Below are 23705 nucleotides of genomic sequence, written 5' to 3'. Positions count from 1 at the left end.
CTGCTGATGATGGGGATGAAGATGAAGATGGTGGTTTACAGCTGGGACCACCACCACAAGAAGGCAATCAACAGCATCCTCGCCCTGCTTGTCCTGGACACAAACACAGACCACCTCAACACAGAGGACATCAGCAGCGACACCACCTTCCTTTTCCTGGACCCCAACGAGGACCAATACCACAAGGAGGCCAGCAGTGGCATTCTCACCCTCCTCGTCCTGGTAACCAACAGGGACTACCACGCTCTTCCCAAGGGAGCAGACCACAAGGACCTCCCCAAGGCCAACAACCTCAGTAAACAAAATGTCAATGACAGGTATGATTCAAATGTACTCTCCATAAAAGACCCTAACTCCTACATTTATCAAACTATAGTGTACAAATGAATTAACTGGAAACATGCTGAAACTACATAGTCCTAGACCCCATTTCAAAGATTTAGATTCAGATATTCTGGGCGAGTATAGGAAGACCTTGATGTTTTAATCAGCTCTCCAAGGTAATTCTGATTTTGAGGAACACTGTCTCCAAATTCTTTTTCATAATGATTTTCTCTCTTAAATTATGCTGCATTGCAGAAGTAGAGCAATGTTCTCCCTTTGGTCCTCTACCCTCTTGCTCAGACTCAATGACGTCTCATCTCATGTTTCTACCTAATCACTCATTGCTCAGTTCTGTCTCATAGCACGACTTTCAGAACAAGTATCTCTCCTAAACGATTCCTTAACATAATGCTGCCAACTATTATACAGGATTCTTTAATACTTATCTTTAAATTACTGTATGCTCAGTTCAACTCAGTAGTGCACACCTGTAATCCTCCTGTCTCAGCCTCCTGTCTCAACAACTTACCAAGACCTTATCTCAATATAAAAATTAAAAAGGAGTACGAATGTAACTTAGTGGAAGGGAACACCCCTAGGTTCAGACATTAGTACCAATAATAATAATAATAATAACCTAAGAAAAATATTTTTTCCTTCTTCTCAAAATAAACATTTTAAAGCACATTATCTGTTAGGTGCATAGCCAGAATATACAAGAAGAAATTAGGAAGGAAAAGGTGGAAAGAGAAGGGGAAAGGACTCAGGCTCTCACTACTCTACCTCAGCGGCACCAGAGAAGTATAGAAACTGCCTGAATATCATGTCTCCTCTGTAACTTTCCCTATTTGTTTCAGAAAGTAAGGGAGATGATGATGTCCTTCAGAAAGTCATGCCTTGGAACAATAGGATCATAACTGTATCTTCAGTACACCAATAAAATAAGCAGTATGCCATTTCTGGTTGCTGTCTCTTTCTGTTGGAAGGTCTGGAATTTGAGAACCATGGATACAGTATGAGAACATCCAGGACCCCTTCTCTATGGCTGCTTCCAGAAGCCTTTCCCCCTCCTTTATCCACAAACCAGCTACTGGTGAAAGACATCCAGTGTTCTCTCCCACTCTCCCTTCCCTTGATTCTATAGCACAAATGCAAACTGTTTCCTTATTTTCAGATCTCTTACTGATATCAAGTAATTTTAGGGAAACAACAAAAATAAAACAAATGTGAGAAAGTTGCAGAAACTGAGGAGTTCTTAACATTTACCAAATCACTGATCTTGATTTCTAGAGAAATGAATGTAGTTCTAGTCCTCATTTACCTTGAACACAAAATACTCTGTTTTTCCTTTTTTATTTTTGCTCAAACATCATCCTCCCTACATGTACCTACCATTTTTTTTTATGAAAGCCTAAATGGATTTCATAAAAGAGGCATCTGGGTGGATTTTAAGAGGCAAAGAATATGGAATCAATCCTTCATGCTTGAATTTAAGCCCTAAGTCTTTTTTTTTTTCTTGCTAGCTCCGAACTTGAAGCAAAACTACATAAAACTCTCAGAGTCTAGTTTCTTCACCTATAAAATGAGAATAATAATGATAATGATAGTGGCTGCCTTAAAGGATGATGATTAAAGAGAAAACACATTTTCAAAAACACAGCAGAGATTGCCTTCACAACTTCCTTATAATTATTTTAGGAAAGAATAGTATAGGAGTACAGGAGTTCTAAAATCAACATACTATAACAATATACTCACTTCAATGTTTATAGCAGCACAATTCACAGTAACTACCTTATACAATCAACTCAGATGCCCATCAATAGATGAATGGATTAAGAAATTGTGGTATAGCCAGGTGTGGTGGCACTTGCCTATAATCCCAGCAACATGGGAGTCTAGGCTGGAGTATCACATGTTCGAGGCTAGCCTCAGCAATTTAATGAGGCCCTAAGTAACTTAGCCATAACCTGTCTCAAAAATAAAAAAGTAAAACAGGAATGGGGATGTGGCTCAGTGGGTAAGCACCTTTGAGTTCTATCCCTGTACCAAAATAAAAAAGGAAAGAAAGAAATGAATGAACGATGGTATATGAAAGAGAATGCAGAAAGAAAAAGAAAATGGAGGCAGGCCTCAGTGGACCGGCAATGCTTAATTAAGCATTTTCAAGAGGGAAAAATGGCAACTGGCTACAATAAAGGTCTGAGTTTTATAGGATTTAGAGGGGCTGAGTCCTGGCAGGAAATGTGTTGGTTATAGCTGGAGGGAGACCTTGGGCAGTCAGGGGAATGGTTGTACATAAGGAAAGTTGCAACAGTTCAGAGCCCATTACTCTCCCTTTCTCCTTGGGGATTGTTATTTTCCATGTCCTTCAAAGAGTGTAGATAGAGATCATGGGGGTTCAGTACTGAAGACAGACAGTTCAGCTATAGGCAGAGGCCAGGTGAATATTCCTATGTGTGTGCTTTCCCCATTTAGCCTTCCTGCCTTCCTTCCTGCTGAGGCCTGAGCTCCTATTTTATCCTGCTTCAATGACAAAAGCTCCAATTAACCACTGGGATGTCCCCACACACATAGCAGGAGGGCAGGTAGGGGAACAGTCCTAGATAAGGGAAGTTCCCTGGGGCCTATTTTGCACATCCTTCAGTATACATATATAATAGAGTCTTAGCCATAAATAAGAATGAAAATATAGCCTTTGTTGGTAAGTGGATGGAAATGGAGAACATCGTGTAATCTGATATATACATTGATGTGGGTCTACTCTATGTATTGTGCTGGGCACTCAGAATTCCAAGATGGGCCCTTCCCTGCACTCTGCACTTTAGAAGGGGACCACATAAACACCAAAACCAAAAGATGGCTTATTCCTTTTACTCTCATTAGTAGATATTTTTAAAGTGCATCAAGGGAATTTAAAAAGCAAGAATTATGATAGAGTGCTGTAGGCTGAACTATAGCCCTACAAGCCTGAAGATGCAAGATAAGAATGTACAGAAAGAATGTACCTTCTGTCCTAGGGCACCAGAGGGGTAAGAAATGGGTGAGTTTCCTGAAATCAAATAAAGAGCACATCTAGGGCGACAGGTTCGTCCACCCCCAACTCAGCTGCACTCCCTGCACTCCTGTGTTCAGTGGGTGTGGTTTTAAGGAGTGCTTAGAAACTCCTAGAAATCCTAAATCAGAAGGGAGGTGCAAGAGAGGAAAATTTGCCATGCAGGCTCTCAGGAGGTTGGCCAGATCAGTACTGGGGCCCAACCTCCTATCCTAGCAAAATACCCAGCCCCCTCCCCTTCTCACACCTCAGCATGGGTCAGAGTGGTTCAGGGAAACACAAGGCTCCTTTTAGTCTAGACTTAGTCAGAGAGCAATCTCCTAGAAACAGTCTGCAGGTCTTGGGTGTAACCTAGTAACTAGCTAGCAACTAGCTTGGTTTACAACTTGTCAATATTTAGAGAGAGAATGTGAGCCTCCTTTTGTATTGCCACACTAGGTACTAGCTACAAATGGTAAGTGTCAATATGGAGACTTCGCACTGAATACATCATGAAATGTAGTGCTTTATTGGTCATTTCTTTCCCAGTATATTCTGGATTTTTTTTTTTTTTTTTGGTCTGAAATTCATGTTAGTTAAATTTTTTTTTCTCACCTATAGAATAACTCCTTGCCTTTCTGTTCAATTTTATGGTGGAGTTTCTTAACTTCATCTGCTAGAACTGATCATCATTCGTTTATAATTTCCAATGTGTGTTTGTGTGTGTGTGTGTGTGTGTGTGTGTGTGTGTGTGTTTCATCCTTTATTTAATAGCATCCTGTCCTTACTTCAAAGATACAGGATCCAGCTAGGGGCAGTGGCATGTGCCTGTAATCCCAGTGGCTTGGGAGGCTGAGACAGGAGAATCATGAGTTCAAAGTCAGCCTCAGCAATTCAGCAAGGCCTTAAACAACTCAGCAAGACCCTATTTCTAAATAAAATATTTTTTTAAAAGGCCTGAGGATGTGGCTCAGTGGTTAAACACCCCCAAATTCAATCCCTGGTACCAAAAACAAAAAAACAAGATGCAATATCCAATCTTATCCCTCACAAAGTATTATCATTTTTTTTTTCACAGTACCAGGGGTACTCTACCAATGAGCTACATTCCCAACCTTTTGTTGTTTGTTTGTTTGCTTGCTTGCTTGTTTGCTTTCTTTCAATTTTATTTTGAGACAGTGTTTTGCCAAGTAGTCCAGGCTGGCCTCAAACTTGCAATCTTAATGCTTCAGCCTCCCCAATAGCTAGAATTACAAGCCTGATAATAACTGCACCCAGTTATTATCCTTTCTTAACTTTATTCTTCTCATATCATCTTCCCCTATGAACCCCCTTTTTTCTGTTTCTTTGATAGTAATGTATTGGAGATTTTCTTCAAATATGTAGCGATCTTTTGCTTTCTGTTCATGCTTAGGAGTTAGACACGAGAATCAGAAAACTCTGAAGTTAGAACTGAGTTTTGGAGACCAGTAAAGTGATCTGGCAGCCTAGAAGCTGTTCTGTTGAGGATCTCCACATGCTCTGATCCTTCAGAAGGACCCTTCCGTCTCCTGATCTTCAAGTAGAATGCTCACTGCTGGCACTGTTCAGGTAGGAGCTTGGACACTCAGTTCATTGTCTAGGCTTTCCCTCAATTGCCTTGTTCTCCTCACCCTGCAGGTGCTAGGTGCTGGTTGTCTCTGGGGCATGCCAATAGAAACTCCGATACCAGATGTAGCCAGGCAGAAAGGAGCTTAATTGAGATGTGCAGGCAAGGAACCCTGGTGATCTCAGAACAGAAAGTTTCTAAATTCATGGGAGACAAAGGATTGTTAATTTGTAAGGGGTTCTGAGATACTTAGAGGAAAGGACTCCACAGGAGAGTGGTAAGGAGCAAGCTGTGGACCAGAACTTATATGTTCTCATGTTTTCCAGAACATGCAATGCATGATTTTTGTGGGAAGGGAGATTTTAGGACATCTGACATTGTTGGGTACTGAGCAAGGGGTGCTGCTTTGTGCTGTCCTACACATGCTCTCTGTTTTGGTTTCAGCTTGGTCAACCCCTTCCATTTTAGTGTCCTGTTTGTTAAATTAAGCAAATCAAACCTACCAAAAGAGGTCAGGGAAACCAAAATTACAAGATTACAAGAGCTGGGCACAGCAGGGCACATCTATAATCCCAGGGGTATAAAGAAAAACAAAAAGAGACATAATCAAAGCGCAGGGGCAAAGTAAAAGGGGTGCTCATCCGAGTTGCCAGCTTTATTTATATCCATAGGTTACATTAGGTCATTGGCATCATTAGTACATATTGTCATTGTATAAAGTTACTATTATGCAGGCAGGTTAGGGTGCAGTGACATAATTGTGTTGTCTAACAAGAGAGTTTCTTTATTCCCAAAAGATGAGTGTTTGAGATTCGTGTCAAGGCTAAGACTCTAGCCAGAGCCTCCTCATGAAGGACATTACCAGCTAGACATTGAGCAATGTATTAGTCATCTTATTAGTTCCTGGGAGAAACTGCAGAATATTCCAACCATGGGAAACAGGGTGCCTGTTACCCTCCAGAAGTTTGCTCACCAGAGGAACACTGCTTTGTACATTTCCACAGCCAGAATCCTTACACAGGGGCTCAGAAGGCTGAGGCAGAGGGATCACAAGTTCAAAGCCAGGCTCAGTAATTTAGCAAGACCCTAAGCAACTTAACAAGACTCTGTCTCAAAATAAAACATAAAAAGGGCTGAGGATATGGCTCAATGGTTAGGCACACCGTGCTTCAATCCTTGGTATCTAAAGAAAAAAAAAAAACTACAAGAAAATAGTGTGACAACTTTAGGCTCTCATTCCTACATTTTTAGAATAATATTTTAATCACACCCTGTCTTTGGCAGTTTTTCCCAGTCTAGAACCTCTCTAGTTCACCTTTTCTAAGTTCAAAACCAGCTTCAGCAACTTGGTGAGGCCCTAAGTAACTCAGTAAGGTCCTGTCTCTGAATAAAAAATATATAGGGCTGGGGATGCAGCTCAGAGGTTAAGGACCCTTGAAATCAATCCCCAATACCAAAAAAAAAAAAAAATTTAAAGGAGAAGGAAAAGGAAAAGAACCCTCTCTTTTCTTTGTTTCCAAGATACCACATGCTGTGGGAGGCTGCCCTGCCCATGAGCTAAGCATCCTCTCTCAGCCTTGAGTAAAGGGGGTGTTTGATCTGGCATCGCAGACCCAGGGCTATGTGAAGCAAGTGGCCTCCACCTTGATTGGCAGAGAAGTTTGCTTCAGCTCTGGACTTGAGCATCACTCAATGGGATTTGGCAACCCCCTTTGAAACATTATCCCCTGCCTTATTTGGTGTAGAATATTCTATCAAAAATCCTTTTCCCTATAAATAGATTCCGGGTGTACACTCTCTTGCCTTCCAGCGTGAAGGAGGACCCTTGAGGTCACAGAGCAGTCTGGCCCTCGATAAGAAAAGTACTTCTGTAATCTGTGCTTTTTCACCCTTTTCTTAATATTGCAGCCAGCTCTTTTGAACCCAGCTCATCTCGTCAGCGCGTGTCGTTGGCCAGAACACGTATCTGTTTTATGTTCTAATTCTCTGGTTGCTACACTCCTCACTTCTCTCACTTATCAAATATTGAGTGCCTTTTCTGCATCAAAAATTCTCTAAGAGTTAAGGATGAATGATGAATTCAAAGTCAGTCCCCATCATCCAGGAGCTAACACTTTGTGTTTCCTTTGCAGACACATCTGCTTCCACCTAGTCAAAGGAATTGTGAAATCTTCTCATTTTGTTTTAGTGTTTTGTCTCTTCTTGCTACATACTATCTCCCTAGAAAAACTTATCCTTTCTGAGTTGGGTATAGTGTGGCACACCTGTAATCCCAGAGACTTAGGAGACTGAGGCAGGAGGATCATCGCAAATTCGAGGCCAGCCTTTGCAAGAGCTTGCCTCAAAATTTAAAAAAAAATAATAAATAAAAGGTCTGGGGATGTAATTCAGAAGTGAAACATCACTGGGTTCATTCTCTACTACCAAAAGAAAAACCCTTTCCTATGGCTTCAGTTATTACACAATGTACCAGGGACACAAAATTATATCTTTTGCCAAGATTTCTACCCTGAACATCACACCTTTATATATTTAACATCTTTAATTAAATATTCTAAAGGCACCACTCAGTGTTTCCAAACAAAACTAAATCTGTTAACCCTAGCTCTAATGACTGCCATTCAACCATTCATGCAATACACAAGCCATAGCTTTGACCATCTCATTCTGTATACAAAGTATATCAATTTGTCCCCTTTCTAAATTTCCTACCTATCTCTGAACTCCACCCACTTTATCTCCATTGCCATGTTCACCTACACTACTGCACTGTTCTTCCTACTTAGTGACCCTATAACACTCCTTCTTCCCTCCAAATTCTCCAAGCTGTAGTCCTGAGTCAAAGCCTTTCATGCCACATATGTGTTCATGCAAAAATCCTCTGCCAACAGCTTGGGATGCAGCTTAGTGGTAAAGTGCTTTCCTAACATTTACAAGATCCCAGGTTGTGTTCCCAGCACCACAAAAAAAAGAAAAAAAATTGTCTGCTAACCCAGTTTTAAAATAAACACCCTCCAAAAAAACTAAATTCTGAAAGTGACCACCAGGAACAACATTTGATCTCTCTTTCCAGACACACCTGAAGTCTTTCCCTTTCATTCTCAGTTGTAGAGTGGCCTTCTTGTGTCCTAGGGATCCCTCCCTCTAGAAAACATCCACTCTTCCCACACCTAAGAATGCTCTTCTCCACTCCCTTTGGCCAACTTAACTCTTTTGGCCAAGTTAACTCCAACCCACACTCCTCTGTTATAAACTTGCATGAATCATGTTCATTTCTGAATTTCTGCCTCAATGTGTGATTATGCATCCATCCATTAGTCCATTTATCTGACTCATAGCCCCATTTTCTTTGGATCTACTGTTCAATACGGTGCTGTGTCACGTGCGTCACTACTTAAATCAAAACGAATTAAAATTATTTAAATTTCAGCTTTTCAATCACACTAGCCATATTCCAACAGTAAATAGTCACATTTCTAGTAACTACCATACTGAATAACAAATAAAGAATATTTATATCATCGTAGGATTAGCACTGCTGTAGACTTTAAGCTTAACTTGTAAGTTATATGTTATATAAGTGATTTATGTATAAAGAAATGCACTCAATAGAATAGACATTATGATTGATATATGTATATAGGTGACTCTATGACCAGTGTGATTCTGCAATCTGTACAATTAGAAAAATGAGAAATTATACCCCAATGATACAAATGTATGAATTGCCAAGATGATTGTAATGTCATGTATAGATAATAAAAAAAAAGATTAAAAAAAAAAGAAGAAAGAAATGCACTCAAAAATACAATAGATAAATGGAGTATGGTAGCGCACGCCTATAATCCCAGCAACTCAGGACACTAAGGTAAGAGGATCACACTTTGAGGCCACACTTGGAAACTCAGCAAGAGTTTCAACTTAAATAAAATAAAACTTAAATAAAATAAAATAAATTTAAAAGAAAAAATAACAGGGATGTAGTTCAACAACAGAGTACCTCTGGGTTTAATCTCCAATACAGGAGGAGGACCAGGGCTGGGGGAGATACTATACATAAGCCAAAATGAAATTCTGAGAAAAAAAAAGAAAAAGTCCAAGTAACAGAGGAAGCCTAGACATAGAAAACAGGGAAAAAATAAAGTAAGTGAAAAACATAAATTAAAGTGACAGACTTAAGCCTTAACATATCAATAATTACATGAAATGTAAATTGTCTTAAGTAAAATAAATCCTTGAAAATTGGGGAGTTTCTTGATTACAGAAACAGAATAGTCTGCACCATTGTCAAAATGTATACAATGTTTACATTGTCATATAAATTGTATAAATTTTATATTAAATATTATGTAATTAATTATGTTTTGTGCAATTAATTTTTAGTATCAACTAATTTGTACAATCAGAAATATTGTGAACATTTCCTATGTATTGTAGAAAAACCTACAAAAAGCTCTCAACTCAGGCTTTACCTGCCACAGGTAGGCTTTTCCTGAAGCTGCTGTTGAGTGTAGTGACATGCCTGGCACTCCTCACCTTCGGCTCTGCGTGTTAAGTTTCCCCAGGGCTGTCTCAAGGGCCTTATTTCTCCTGAAATCCACACTGTTCTAAGGGACTTCGTTTAAGCCCAGGGCTTCAAGTGCCACTTACACCAGGGTCAGCTCTTTGCACCGTATGCACGCCACCACCCTAACATTCTCTAGGACACCACTTTTAGTTGAGGCACTTGAACTTGAAATGAAATCTCTTTTCTATCCTAGATAGATACTATTGAGTGCCTATTTTGAGAGCTCTTTTTCCTGACTAAATTTCATAAATCATTCTGATGGTCCATCATAAAATTCTGTGCTGAAATCTGCAGGAAATTTTTTTAATGGAAATAAAAAAGGAAAAATGGTGATTGACAGAATAGAAATTTAAAGAAATCAATGGAGGACTTGGAACTACTTTCTATTTAGAAGAAAATTCCTGAGACAAGGGCCTTGACAGAGACAGAATAAAGAATCCTAAAATACAATGTGCTCTGTTACAATCTCATTGTAAAAGGGATTTATAAAAAGAGAGAGCTTATTGTATAAAGATTCACTTGGTGGGCTGGGGCTATAGCTCATTTGGTAGAGTGCTTGCCTAGCATGCTCAAGCCCCTGGGTTCAATCTCCAGCACCACCAAAGGGGGAAAAAAATCACTTGGTGAACACAGACTTTTCCTGAGACAAGCTAATAAGTTAATAATTATAAGAGTTAGTGATTCCAAACATTAATGTGCTATTTGCTATGACATATTAAAGAACAGAAAAGGATTTTCAAGTTGATTTGGTATAACTGACTCATGTTACAAAAAGAAGCTGGATTCATAAGAGGTTCATAGTGAGCTGTGCCCTTATAATCAGAACCCATTTCTCTCCCACCCAAGTCCACACCACCTAAAGGATTCATCGGCCCCAGCTTACATTTGTACTTCAAAGTACAAACATGTGTAACACCAACTAATTTTACATAAACTCCTATGTATCTTTTTGCAAAAAATATCCTGGTAACTGTCTCCACCTCCAAAGAACCTGGGTGAAACATACTGGGTGCACAGGAGTGAGATGTTCATGCTTTCTGGAAAGTGCTGTGGGAAGGAAAGCAGAAGGGCCAGTGTGTGCCAGGGATGTGACACTCCCCTAGCCATTGCTGGCTCTGAAGATGGAAGAACAAGTGGGATTCCCGCCCAGCCCCCAGCCTCCAGAAGGGAACGCAGCCCCTACATATAGACTTTACCTAGTGAGAACCATTGCAAACTTCTGAGCTACAAAACTACAGGACAATAAATCATGTTGTTTTATGTCACTATTTGTGGAAATTTATCACAGCAGCCATAGGAAAATTAATGTACTTCCCACAGATTCATTTCAGGCTCTATTGCAGCCCCTGACAAGTATTGGATCCTCTTTATAAAGCATCAAAGAAGAACGAAATTAGCAACTAAGCAATTTTTTTCCTCCTAAAATAAACCACTCTCAAAATTCAATTCTAATGAAAATTTATTAAATCTGTATTAAGTAGGACAGAGCCAAGAAATGCCCCTCTTCTGTATGTAAAATTCACAACACCCACCCTAGACCAGTGCTTGCCATTTCTCCTCAGCTGGGCATGTGCCATGATTCACTAGCTTTCTACAATCAAGCAATATCTAATAAGTGTAGTAGTTGGCTGATTCAAAAGTTCAAGTCTTCTCAGACAGTGTTGAATAGCAGAGTGACTGTCACAGCAAAAGGAGACCTTGCTTCATTTTCTAAATTAAAAATAACAACAACAACAGAGGAATTACCTAGATAACCCAGTACTCAAAAGATCAGACCCATCTTTTGTCACCACTGTGATCTTGGGCACGAGACTTAATTTCTTAAGGTGTAACTCCTTACCCTCCCATCCTCCCCTTGTACTTCAAATGAGACTTTACATACTGTCCTGATATCCATTTTATTGCATGAAGAAACCATTTTATTGACTTCCAAAAAGTCAAGAGTGAGGAGAAGTATTAAAATGGACATCCTGATGCAGAGCCCCCAGAATTTTTAAAGCAGTGGTATGTCCTCTGCATCAGGTAACATGATGCCTTTTCTTCAGCCTACTCATTTGGTAAAATTCCATGGAGTACACAGGAACTCACATCCAGAAGAGACAGGAAGAATAAATCTTGGGGGAAAAAAATTCAAGGAAGAGACCTTGTTTATCCTAGTTGGTTGCTAATGTTCCAAGTAACCGGATGTGGAAGATCTTGGAGGAAAGAGGTTATCTTCAACCTCCTTGTTAGATTTTGTAGCTGATCTCAGTATCTAGGAAGTATTAAGCTTGGAATCCTTTCCCAAGGGATTAAAACTGGCATTAAAAGGAGTATCAGATCCCTCAAAAGGCATCAGAGATAAGAGAAAAGCAACTTACAAAGATACACTGAAGTGGACTCATTGCTTTCTGGAAAAGTGCTGTTCTGGTCTGCAATTAAGTAAAGAAATAGTTTGCAGTCAATTTCACCTGGTATATTACTCACACTGAATTCTCTTAACAGTAGCATTAGTACACGTAGGACTCCATTGAATCTGGGACAAAAGCCTCCTTTCTCCTAACTGCCAAGACACTCTACCAATGCTGAATGCCTGCCAGTGGAAGTGGATGCACCTGCACCCCATGAGAAGGATTGGTGAAGGGTTTCATCTCCCCTCACACTCAGGTTCCTAAGAGTAGCTGGGTGCAGAGGCACACGCCTATAATCCCAGAGACTTGGAGAGCCTGAGGCAGGAGAATCACAAATTCAATGCCAGCCTCAGCAACTTAGTGAGATTAATTTAATCTAAAAAAAAAAAATGGCTAGGGTAATAACTCAGTGGTAAAAGCTCCCCTCAGTTCAAATCCCAGTGCCAAAAAAAAAAAGTCTAAAACCAGAAGTTCCACATTAATTGGATATATCTTCATCTGCCAGAAGTACATATATTGAGCTTATTGAACATGGCATCTGGGTGGGAAGGGTATAAAACAAGGACAGAGTACTGAAGTATGACTTCATGACTCTGTTCTGGAATCTTTCCAGAGAAAAATCCCTCAAAAACTAAGAATGAAAGGAAAAAGTAAATAAAACAAAAATCTCTGGCCTTAACTGTTAATTCAGTTGGCTCATCAAAAGGAAAAACATGTGCTGGGAACAGCAAAAATTTATTAACCTAAAAAGTTAAAACCTTCTGGATTCTCTCCTCCTACTAAAAATAGAAGCTTCTTAGATGGTAATTGCCATAGTCAGAAATCATTTCTCAACAGGCAGTGGTAGAAACCAGTGGGGTTCTGCTTTCAGAAGTGACCACACAGGTCTGGACCATGAGGTTGCTTCTTATTGTAGTCAAATATGAGAATTTCCCTATTACTCCATGCAGTGCAGGGCATAGGACATCATTAACTTATTAACCAACTAGAGGTAGGGAAGTTTGAGTACAATACTGAAGTACCACTTTATTAAGCAATTAAGTTATGTTTTGTGAAAAACAAAAATTTAAAGCCATACAGCCAACCCCATTTTATCTCATCTCTATCTCCCCAAAAGAACATCTTCTGCACTTATCCAACTACTACCTGCAATCCTTCAATATGCCTACAGCAGTGCTAGAATACAGGTTAGCTGCTATTTGTAGACACAACGAGATTCCTTAAAAGTCTGTTCTTATAGGTAAGGCCCAAGGTCCTTTTTCAGCAAAAATCTCACACATCCTTCAAACTATTGAAGTTTATTGGCAGTGACAGAAGATATTGAAGTGCTATGGTTCCTTCACAAAATGGGAGAAAGAAAAATGAAGAAACATGAGTTGTGAGAGGGATTGGGCAGATAGGACCACTGTTTAATTCACAAAGCCTTTAAATCCCTTTTTATTCTGTTTGTCTAAATTTAGATGACATTTACACTTACCAAAATCTTCACTCACAAAGCTCATTGTCTGAAATGTGTTATAATCATCTGAAAAGGAAAGGAAGTGATTAGCCCCATCCTGTCGCCACATCTGTCCACCCCAAGGAGACACCAGAGCTGGTCCCCAAACATAAGCTACTACAGGACTTTCCTAAGTAATGAGGTAGGGAGTCAGGGAGAAAATTCTGCATATTAGGAGACAGGAATCCTTACCTGGGTCCTCACTGGCTTCTTCCAAATAGATGGCAGTGGCTGTTTCAAGGTCAACATTGAATTCTGAGAAAATAAAATGGAAGACACCGGTGTAGTCACTAGCCAATAGTGGGAATCCAATATAGAAAAAGAAATCAGGCATTCTTAGAAATGCAGAAAATAGGGGTCCAACAAGCAAGACTCTCACTTACTGGAAATATGCATGATATCCAGGTTCATGTCTGTGGTCAACTCTAGGTCTGTGGTCTCGTCTAGGTAAGTGATTGACTCTTGATCCTCAGTTACCTCTCCATCAGTGGTTAACTCTAGATCAGGGATCAATTCCAGTAGGTCAGTGGTTGATTCTAGAGGAGCCAGAAAGAAAACAGCAGCTCAAGTGCCTTCCTGCAGAATGTTTCTGCCGCCTCCATGCCTGCCTGTTCCCAGCTAGACCTTTCCTCTGGGGAAAGAATAGTATGCAAGGTGGCTACTGAAGCCCCGTGGTCTCTCACAAGTCTCCATCCTACCAGTGGTAGGAAATCCCTGGGCAGCTGATGACAAGGAACTGATCAGAGCCTCCACACATCCTCCTTTGAGGGGGTAGGTTCAGAAAGGAGCATTTGATAGTGTCCAATGTACTGGTCAGACTGGCACAGAAGACTGTCCCTCTATAGTCCTTCCCAGAGCCTGAAAGCTAAAAACAAAAACTGAGAGGGGATAAGGAGCAAGGCAAACGGCTATTGCTAAGTACAAGCAAGAGTGTGATAGCCTCTAAACTGGGCAACTTCTAATATGTTTTCATTTAATTAATTGAACCATATCTATGGCTCCTTTTCACAGCATGTCCTGAATGGTGGGGCTTGTTAACCATATAAGCATCATAGCAAAGTAGGACTCTTAGGCAACAAGCTGGTCTCCTGAGGCTGCAGTGGAGACAGATGCGCAGTCACTGTGGCAGATGTGGACAGCTGCCCAAGAGGCCCAAATTGCTAGTTCTCCACTGTCCTCACCTTGCTTTACCCCTCAGCCAAATGCAGTTAAAGACCAAACCCAGCCTCCCAAAAACAGAGCCACCAGAAGAGGAGCTGAGAGGAAGAGGGCCAGGGAGAATGATGATTTTAATACAAATAAGCACACACTTCTCTTCTTGAGAAATGGGCCTGAAAGCAGAAATAAATGGACAAGAAAACTTGGGGTGACAGATTCCCTTTCTCTCTGCTTAGGAAGACACCCATTTCTTTCCTTCTTCAACATGCTTCACATGTTCCTTTCCAGACCCACTGATTTCCACTGTCTGTGACCCAGCTGGCTGCTAAATCTCTCCAAAATGGATTGTACTCCACTATGAAATGAGGTTCCTGCCACAGGACTTTCAGCCTGAATTAACTAAAATAATGTCTAACACCCAGCAGGGAAAGGCACCTAGGAAACCTCAGCAGCTCCAATCTCAGGCCTCACCCTACCTGGCACAGCCTGGTCACCTTCCCAAGGCCAATTGAAATCTACAATTTAAAACATCACTTAGTCACTCAGCTACCCAGGCCCAGAGCTCAGCTGCCCATCCATCCCCACCTAAGACCCTCAGACGAGTCCATATACATTTCACCCAATACCACCTTACACTTTTCACCAGGGAGATCTCTCTCTCTCTCTCTCTCTCTCTCTCTCTCTCTCTCTCTCTCTCTCTCTCTCTCTCTCTCTCTCTCTCTCTCCACACACACACACACACCACAAAATTATTTTAGCCGTATTCCCCAAGACCAAGATCTCCAACATTGCACTCACCTGGGCGCAGCGAGGGGAACGCCACAGCCGCGGCGCACAGGACCAGGAGGATCAGGACCTTGCAGAGCATGGCGCTGGTGCCGCGGGAGGGCAGGAGGCTGGTTGAGAGCGCACGGGAAGGCAGGCAGGCGGGGCGGGGGGGGGGGGACAGTTGCGCTGGTCTTTTATAGATCCTGCCTCCTCTGGCCCTGGCTGGCAGCATTCCCCAGGTCCATTGGGTGGAGGGAGCCTCGCCCTTTCCAGAGAATGCCCCTGAGGGAAAGCAGGATCTGAGTGGAGGGAGAAGCAAGAAGGATGTTCGGAGAAATCGCTGATAAGATTGTTTGCAAGTAGATTGCAAATGATACTGAGGACACTCCCCTCTTGGTCCATGGCTGCAAGTTCGTCATCTAAGCTGGAGCCACATACTGCTTTAAAGGGCCCCAAAAAAGCTTCCTTTGTGTCAGAGAAGAAGCAAGGTTTCTTTGACTTTGAGAGCACCCTATTTCCAGCACCCCAACACACATACACCCCATGCTGGGAACTGAACCCAGGGTGCTCCACCACTGAGTTACATCCCAGCCCTTTTTATTTATTTATTTATTTTTAATTTTGATAGGGCTTTGCTAAATTGCTCAGGTTGACCTGAAACTTGCAATCCTCCTTCCTCAGCCTCTAGAGTCAGATTCCCTAAAGATATTCACTCTGCAAGGGTGTCATGAGCATGGAAAACGTTTGATTGTGTGGACCTGGCTCCTGCTACGGACTTTCTCCAGGGTCCAGTCTTGAGCTGAGACATGTCTTTGATTGCAACACTGACTCCAACCCTCAAAAGACATGGAAAATGGGCATAAGAAACACCAGGGTAAAGCCCAGCACATGTAAGAGAGCCTCATTGCTCAGTCAAAAGACACCACCTTGCCGGGTGCTGTAATCTCAGCCACTGCTTTTATAGGTAAGGCCACCAAAGGATCACTAATTCAAAGCCAGCCTCAGCAACCAGTGAGGTACTAAGCAACTCAGTGAGACCCTGTCTCTAAATAAAATATAAAATAGGGCTGGGGATGTGGCTTAGGGATTAAGTATCCCTGAGTTCAATCCCTGGTACCCTCCACACCCAAAAAAGTCACCACCTATACCTGGAAAGGAAGTCTTTGATTGATATGCACAATTCCCATGAAACTCCTATGAGGACATTGTATTGCTGTGGTCTTTCCTTGTAAGTTCACAGCCGATTCTTGCCTCTCAGAAATCACAAAGTTAACCATATTATATTGAGAGAAGCCTCTCAAAAATAGTAATAATAAGAGCTAACTTTTATTGAATGCTTAACTATGTGCTGTGGGCATATACTAATTTATCCTAATACTAACCCTAAGGTAATCTCTTATCTTCCTTTTGGAGATAAGAAAACCATGGCACATAAAGGTTAGTTAACTTAGGAAAAGTAACACAGTAAATGTTACAGAGTCAGGAAGCAAATCCAGCTGTAGTCTAAAGCTAGAGCCTGTGTTCTCAACCCCTCGATTACTTGTTTCCCTCAATTCCCCATCACACCCAATTATCTCTCTGATCTGCTTGCTGGTTTGTTAAAAATGGCATTACAAGAGACTTAATTCTAATGAAGGAAAAAAATACATACAGGAGAACATTTTGTTTTCTTGGGAAACTGAATTTCCTTGACCAGCCCTGTGCAATGAGGTGTAACCCCAACACAATAGGAGCTTGGGAAGCAAGAAGCTCATGAGAAACTTGCAGGCAAATAAATCAACAATAGGACTCCAAAAAGACAATAACCCACTAAGTCACAGGCCAATAGTAAAAGGGGACACTTTCCCTGCATTGGGCTTAAAATGAGACTATTTTCCGCCACAGAAATGTGGAAGAATTAACTTTCAAATGTGCTATGTTGAATCTCCGGTCTTTGAGAAGAGCCAGACGAAGGAGTGAAAGGGAACCAGAGGGCAAAGTGTCCTCCCCCCTCTAGCAGCTTTGTCTTACTCCTGACCACCTAAAAATCAAGAAGCCAGCTTATGACATCCTTCCACAGGTCACAGTGCCATGTTCTTCCTCAGGTTCCACCACTGTGGGCAAGGGTGGCCGCCTGCTGACCACTGTGTTATAATGGGGTGCATGTTGCTCTCCAGTCCTGGGGACGGAGATGTGTTACTTTCCAGCCCTCAATCATCCTTGGACAATTGACACTAGGGGTCCCAGAGAGGAACCAGGCCTCTGCCAGGTGAGATCCAGGGAAATTGTAAGGTTATAACTACAGGGTTTTATTAGGGGTTATGGCTCTATTATTATATTCATATAATACATTCGCTTTCTTGGCTTCTTACATATGCTCCCAAATGTTATAGAATCAAGGTCTGAAGGTATCTTCAAATGCATCCAACTCAATCAGATATCCTGGGTCTTCTGTTAACTAGAAGAGCACTTTCCTGCATGTAATATGCCCCTCCCCCTGTTATCCCCAGCAGTGGGAGACTCAGTGCCTTAAGAACAGTTCCTCTTTGGAGAGTTGTTCCTTTCAGTGACTAAAGTACACCTTCCTGTAACTTCAGCCCATTGATCCCAGTTTAATAAATATATAGGTCCTTCTTTCCTCTTCCAATGTCAAAGGCAAATATTATTTTACCTTCAAATTTCTTCACCCTCCTAAAAAGAAAATACAAGTTTGTTCCTATTTTTCCCCTGAAATTTTCCCAGGAGCCAGCACAATGCCTGACACACAGGAGGTGACTATAAACACTTACTAATAAGTTAATGATGAGCCAGTGTGCACCACTATGGGTGCACACCTGTGATCCCAGTGACTCAGAAGGCTGAGGCACGAAGATCACAAGTTTAAGGCCAAACCCAGCAATTTAACAAGACCCTGTCTCAAAATTAAAAAATAAAAAGGGCTGAGGATAGAGTTCAGTGGTAGAGCACCCCTGGGTTCAATCCCCAGTACTGGGGGAAAAAATAATTAATTAATTAATTAATTAATGACTAGATGGTTCCTTGTCACTAGTCTTCATTTGTCTGTTTTTTAGAATTAAAACAAATTATCACAAGTTTGATGCAGTTATAGCAGAAAAGAAAAACCTTCCACCATCCTACTTTCTGGAAAAATCTGAGGCTTTGATTTGATTGTGTTGAGTTGGTGTTCACATGATCATTAAAAGGGGGGAGCCAGCAGAAAGTGCAGAAAATGTCCTGACAGCACTAAAGACACTCAGAAGACTTTTCGTCTACCTCCTCTGAAAGGCAAGTGACTCACCCGAGCCAGAGATTCAACGAAGAGATTTATTGAGGGGCTGCCTGAAAAGGAGAGGCAGAGAGCAGAAAGAGGAGAGGAGGAGCAGAGAGAGAAAGAGAGCAGAGAGGAAGAGAGGAGAGAAAGAAGGGGAAGAGAGCAGAGAGGTAGAGAGCAGAGAGCATGTGCTTACAAGCTTCAGCTTAAGAAGGGGAAGGGTTGCGTAGGGGAAATGGAGAGTGCTGATTGGCAGGGTGACTGAGGAACAGCAAGCGGGACACTGTGTCCTGCGGGGATTGGTCAAGAGAACTTTTGAATTTGGCGCTCTTCGGTTTGGCGCCCTTTGGAGAGGAGGGGGAGGGGTAAGGGATTCCATGATGTTCTCGAGAGATGGAAACTTACCTTCAGGGGAGAGTCTCCCACACACCCAACATCCTCTACAGTAGATGCCTCTTTAGAAAGTGATTTGAGCTGGGTGATGCTGTGCAGAGGTATCATGCTTCCCTGTCCCACCCTGACTCCTGCTCCCAACAGACCCAACTTACATCCAGCCAAGAATTGGACCCAAGGCAAGGTGCTTCCTGCATTGCAGATCCCAATCATCATTCCTCTTCTAGGGAGCATTTTGTAACTCAGATTTCTAACAGATGGAATAGAAATTCAGGATGAAATAAAAATTTTGTAATGTGGACCATCTGTCCTCCTACGTTAGGTATGGATTCAGATTAACACATCTTCTAGGATTAGATGAAGCATTTTTTGAGGGTATGTTCAGTGACCCAGCTATTATACTAAATACCTTGGGCAATTCAAAAGAAACTCAGAAATTGATTCTTCTCTTAAAATAATAACCATGGAGTAAGAATATATATATTACAAAGGCAGTTTGTAATATACTAGGAAATCTAATCATGGGCCAAGAGTACCAAAAAAGTCTATTTATTTACAAATATTTACATAATGACAGTGAAGTACAATAACAAAAGCAGGAGAAGCACTTGGCTAGCACATCCTGGAGTCTAATAGCCTAGCTGTAAACCCTGATTCTCCCAGGAATATTAGGTTACTTAACTCACAGAACTTCAGATTTATTTTTCTTCTGTGTAACAGAAGAATTAAATTAATGTGACTGTATATAATGTCTTGAATAGAAAGTACACAGTAAATATTAACTATTATTCTTAGGTGCTGTAGATGTAAACCATTCAGGTCTCCAGTAATGATAATACTTTACCTTGAGAACATAAAGGAGTATTATTATCTGGGAAATTCCATGGGGAAGATGGCACAGATTGATGTAGAGTAGGACTCACTTGAATTTAGTAGGCATATCATTAGGCATATAGAGAGAAAGAAAATGAACTAACAGTACATGGGAAAACACAAAAATGTGCATGGGCTGGGAATGTTGCTCAGTGGTTAAGTACCCCAGCTTCAATCCCCTGTACAAAAAAAAAAAAAAAAAAAAAGTCATGTCATTGGGCTGAGATGTGGCTTAGTAGCAAAGTGCTTGCCTGGCATGTGTGAGGCCCTGGGTTCAATTCACAGCACTTGCAAAAAATAAAATAAAATAAAAAAATTTTTTAAATCACATCATGTGAGTCATAATAAAGTTAGGAACAGATTAATTCCTAGATTAGAAACTGCTGAAGGCTGGAAACATTAATCAACTTTTATTTGCCCACAGAGTTTATTAGAGGGCTTTATGCAGAGCAGACAGCAAACAAATGATAATTCATTTCTATGGTGAATACAGATGCTTGTGAAATCCTGAGCTTCCCTGAGTCTCTCAGACCTTCAATTTTTCCTACCTGCAAAATGCAGGTGATGTTGGTAAGCCTTTCATAGAGTCGTTGTCAGAATAAAATGAACTGATCCATGGAAATCAGTAACTGGCATATGATCAATAATCGACAGCTCTCATTAATGAAAAAGGACCTTAAAGAATGAATTACAACTCTAAGAATAAGTACCCACATTAAAGAAAAGGACATGACAACATGGTTGGAACTGGGGAACATTATGTTAAGTGAAATAAGCAAGGCACTGAAAGAAAAACACATGATCTCACTCATCAGTGGAATCTGAAAAAGTACATCTCATAGAAGTTGAGAGCAGAATAGTGTTCAGTGGAGACTGGGGAGAATAGGGAGGAGTGGGGAAGAGAGAGGGGGAAAGTCATTCAACTGACATAATGTTATTGTTTGATAAGAGAAATAAATTCTGTTGCCCTATGACACAGAAGAGTGAATATCCTTAGCAGCAATGTATTATATATCCCAAAATAGTTATAAAAGAGAAATTTAAATATACTCACTCTACAGAAATGATAAAGGTTTAGGGGAATGGATTTGCTAATTACCCTGAATTTGATCACTACCCAATGTATACACGTCAATCAAAACTTCACATTAGGCTGAGGGCACAGCTCAGTGTAGAGCACTTGCCTAGCATGCATGAGGCCCTGGGTTCCATCACCAGTGCCAAAAAAAAAAAATGTAAAAAGTGAGGATGCTTCGAAAGGTAAAGAAAGAAGTAATTGTTCTGCCAGCAGGATGAAGGCATTAAGGTTGCTCCCTCGATGCTGGTGTAGTAAGCATGATGGTGTTTGGGAATGTTGGCGTAATTGCAGCCATTTTCCCTTCCCCCACCCCACTTTATGAATACTGTTGTTATTCCCAAGAAAGAGAAACTAGCCTGAGATAAATTTACCAGCCTGTAGACTTGCTGGTCTCTCCCTGTTCTCTCCTTGAGAAGATAAAGGGACTTACTGGTTTCCCTTCTGCCTGTCTTTGTTCCCACAAACTTGCCTTCCACAAGATCAGGGGATGCTTACTATGTCAGTCAAGACTAACCTGCAGCCATGATTCTAGCCTATAAAAGGGGGAGTTGCTGCTGCTCTCTCTTGCTTGCTGCTGCTATCCCTCTCTGCACAGAGCAGCCTTGTCAGGCTCCTGACAATAGACATTCTTATCCCAGGTGTGTGTGGATTCACCATAGAAATGAATCATCATTTGTTTGCTATCTGCTCTGCAAAAAGCCCTATAATAAACTCTGTGGGCAAATCAAAGTTGATTCCTGCACCACTTTTCTTTCAGGGAAAACTAACCCAACCAGCACAGACAGGAAGCAACTCAGCAATAGCACTGCGAGAGCTACTGAGTAAGGTTAAGCAGTATGTGACCTGGGGCATGAAAAAGATGCAGATGTCAAAGACATTATCAAGATGACATTACAATATGTAAATCAATGGATGTGTAACTTATGTGATTCTGCAATCTGTATATGGGGTAAAAATGGGAGTTCATAACCCACTTGAATCAAAGTGTGAAATATGATATATCAAGAAACATGTAATGTTTTGAACAACCAACAATAAAAAATTTTTAAAAAATTGTTTAAAGGGGCTGGGGTTGTAGCTCAGTGGTATAGCACTTGCCTAGCCTGTGTGAGGGTTTGATTTTCAGCACCACATAATAAATAAATAAATGAAGTAAAAAAATTAAAAAAAAAAAAAAAGATGACATTAAAGGGGCTTGGTTGCTAATTGGCTGTGAAACAAGTTGTCCCCCGCCTCGAGATACATACATGCCCACAAATGTTGGCTTTCTAGGCTTTTTGTTGCTCCAGGATATGAATTCTCAGAGTTAGACTCCCCATGCTAAAAATAAAAAGTAGATGGAAGAGAAGAGGAGAATGACAGTGTCTGAGATTTGGCTGAAAGCAAAAATCACTGAAGAAAACACACTGTGGCCGGGTGCAGTTGGTGAACACTGGTAATCCCAGCAGCTTGGGAGGCTGAGGCAGGCAGATCACAAATTCAAAGCCAGCCTCCAGCAATTTAGCAAGGCCCTAAGCAATTTAGCAAGACCCTGTCTCAAAATAAAATATAAAAAAGGGCTGGGGATGTAATTCAGTGGTTGAGCACCCATGGGTTCAATCCCTGGTACCAAAAAACACACTGTGGTACACTAAGCACTGATTTCACTTGTGTGGAGTTTCAGGGCCCATTTTTTCTCTGGCACTAGCCCAAATCTCTTTGAGAAAGTTGAGACTGACTCCAGCATCTTCATAGGTTAAGCAATTAACTCAATTTCATATCCTTTTAGGCCATGGTGGTAAGACAGGGCAAGCAGAGGAGCTATTTCCATTAGCTAACTATTAATAAATGAAGTAGTTCTAACAATGAGATGTCACCTCCTACCCATTAGGATGACCACACCAAAAGATCAGAAAATAACAAGAACTGACAAGGATGTGGATGAATTGAAATCCTCATGCACTGTTGTGGGAATGTATGTTGCAGCCATTTTGGAAATTAATATAGAGGTTTCTCATAAACTTAAAAATAGAATTATCATATGATCTAGCAATTCCACTTCTGGGTATATATCCAAGAAAAATAAAAGGAGGATCTTGAAGAAATATTTATACATCCTTGTTCACTGCAGCATTATTCACAATGGCCAAGAGGTGGAAGCAACTCAAATTTCCATCAGTGGATGAAAGATAAAAAATGTGGTGTACACATACATTAAGGTACTATTCAGTCTTTTAAAAGGAAGGAATTCTGACCTGTACTAAGAACAATGTCAAGATCACAGATGAATCTTGAGGATGTTAAGCTAAGTGAAATAAGTCAGTAGTGAAAAGACCAATACTACAGGATTCCACTTATGTGAGTTTGTCTAACAGTTAAACTTAGAAAGCATGGTGGTTGCCAGGGGCTAGAGGGGGCAGAGCAGAGAAATTGTTGTTCAGTGGGTACAGAGTTTCAGTTTTGCAAAACGAAAAACTTCTAGAGATTATTGCACAATAATGTAAGTACACTTAAGATGACTTAACTACACACTTGAAAACAAGTAGGAGATTTTACTATTACCATAATTTTTAAAAATTTTAAATAATCATAATGGCTAACAATGGCTAAATGGCAATCACTATGTGTCAGACACTATTCTAAGTATTTCAAAAATTCCAAGTGCTTTACAAATATAGTCTTGCATTGCTTAATGACAAGGATATGTCCTGAAAAATGCAGGTTTGGCAATTTTGTCATTCTGAAAACATTATAGAATATAGTTAAACAAACTAAAATAGCCAGAATACCACTAGGAAATATAAT

General features: G+C 40.8%; 1 protein-coding gene across 1 annotated transcript; it reads right to left on the bottom strand.

The window, feature by feature from the left end:
• Nucleotides 1-1235: 1235 nt before the first annotated feature.
• LOC139705089 (kidney androgen-regulated protein-like) lies at nt 1236-15427 on the bottom strand. The gene is made up of 4 exons (XM_071609294.1): nt 15358-15427; nt 13785-13937; nt 13594-13656; nt 1236-1312 (listed from the first exon to the last, which is right to left on the bottom strand). Exons 1-4 carry the CDS (start codon nt 15425-15427, stop codon nt 1236-1238), a joined length of 363 nt encoding a protein of 120 aa, XP_071465395.1.
• Nucleotides 15428-23705: the final 8278 nt, after the last annotated feature.

This window comes from Marmota flaviventris, chromosome 3 (assembly GCF_047511675.1).
Source record: "Marmota flaviventris isolate mMarFla1 chromosome 3, mMarFla1.hap1, whole genome shotgun sequence".
Taxonomy (NCBI): domain Eukaryota; kingdom Metazoa; phylum Chordata; class Mammalia; order Rodentia; family Sciuridae; genus Marmota; species Marmota flaviventris.
The sequence above is the reverse complement of the archived record's forward strand: the minus strand, read 5'-3'. Positions and strand labels throughout refer to the sequence as shown.

Bases quoted from the DNA above. Each gene is read 5' to 3' on its own strand.
- LOC139705089 (XM_071609294.1), bottom strand. From the start codon at position 15,427: ATGCTCTGCAAGGTCCTGATCCTCCTGGTCCTGTGCGCCGCGGCTGTG. The intron at 13,938-15,357 runs GTGAGTGCAATG...TGGCTCCTCTAG, and splicing joins GTTCCCCTCGCTGCGCCCAG to AATCAACCACTGACCTACTG. The intron at 13,657-13,784 runs GTAAGTGAGAGT...TTATTTTCTCAG, and splicing joins GGATATCATGCATATTTCCA to AATTCAATGTTGACCTTGAA.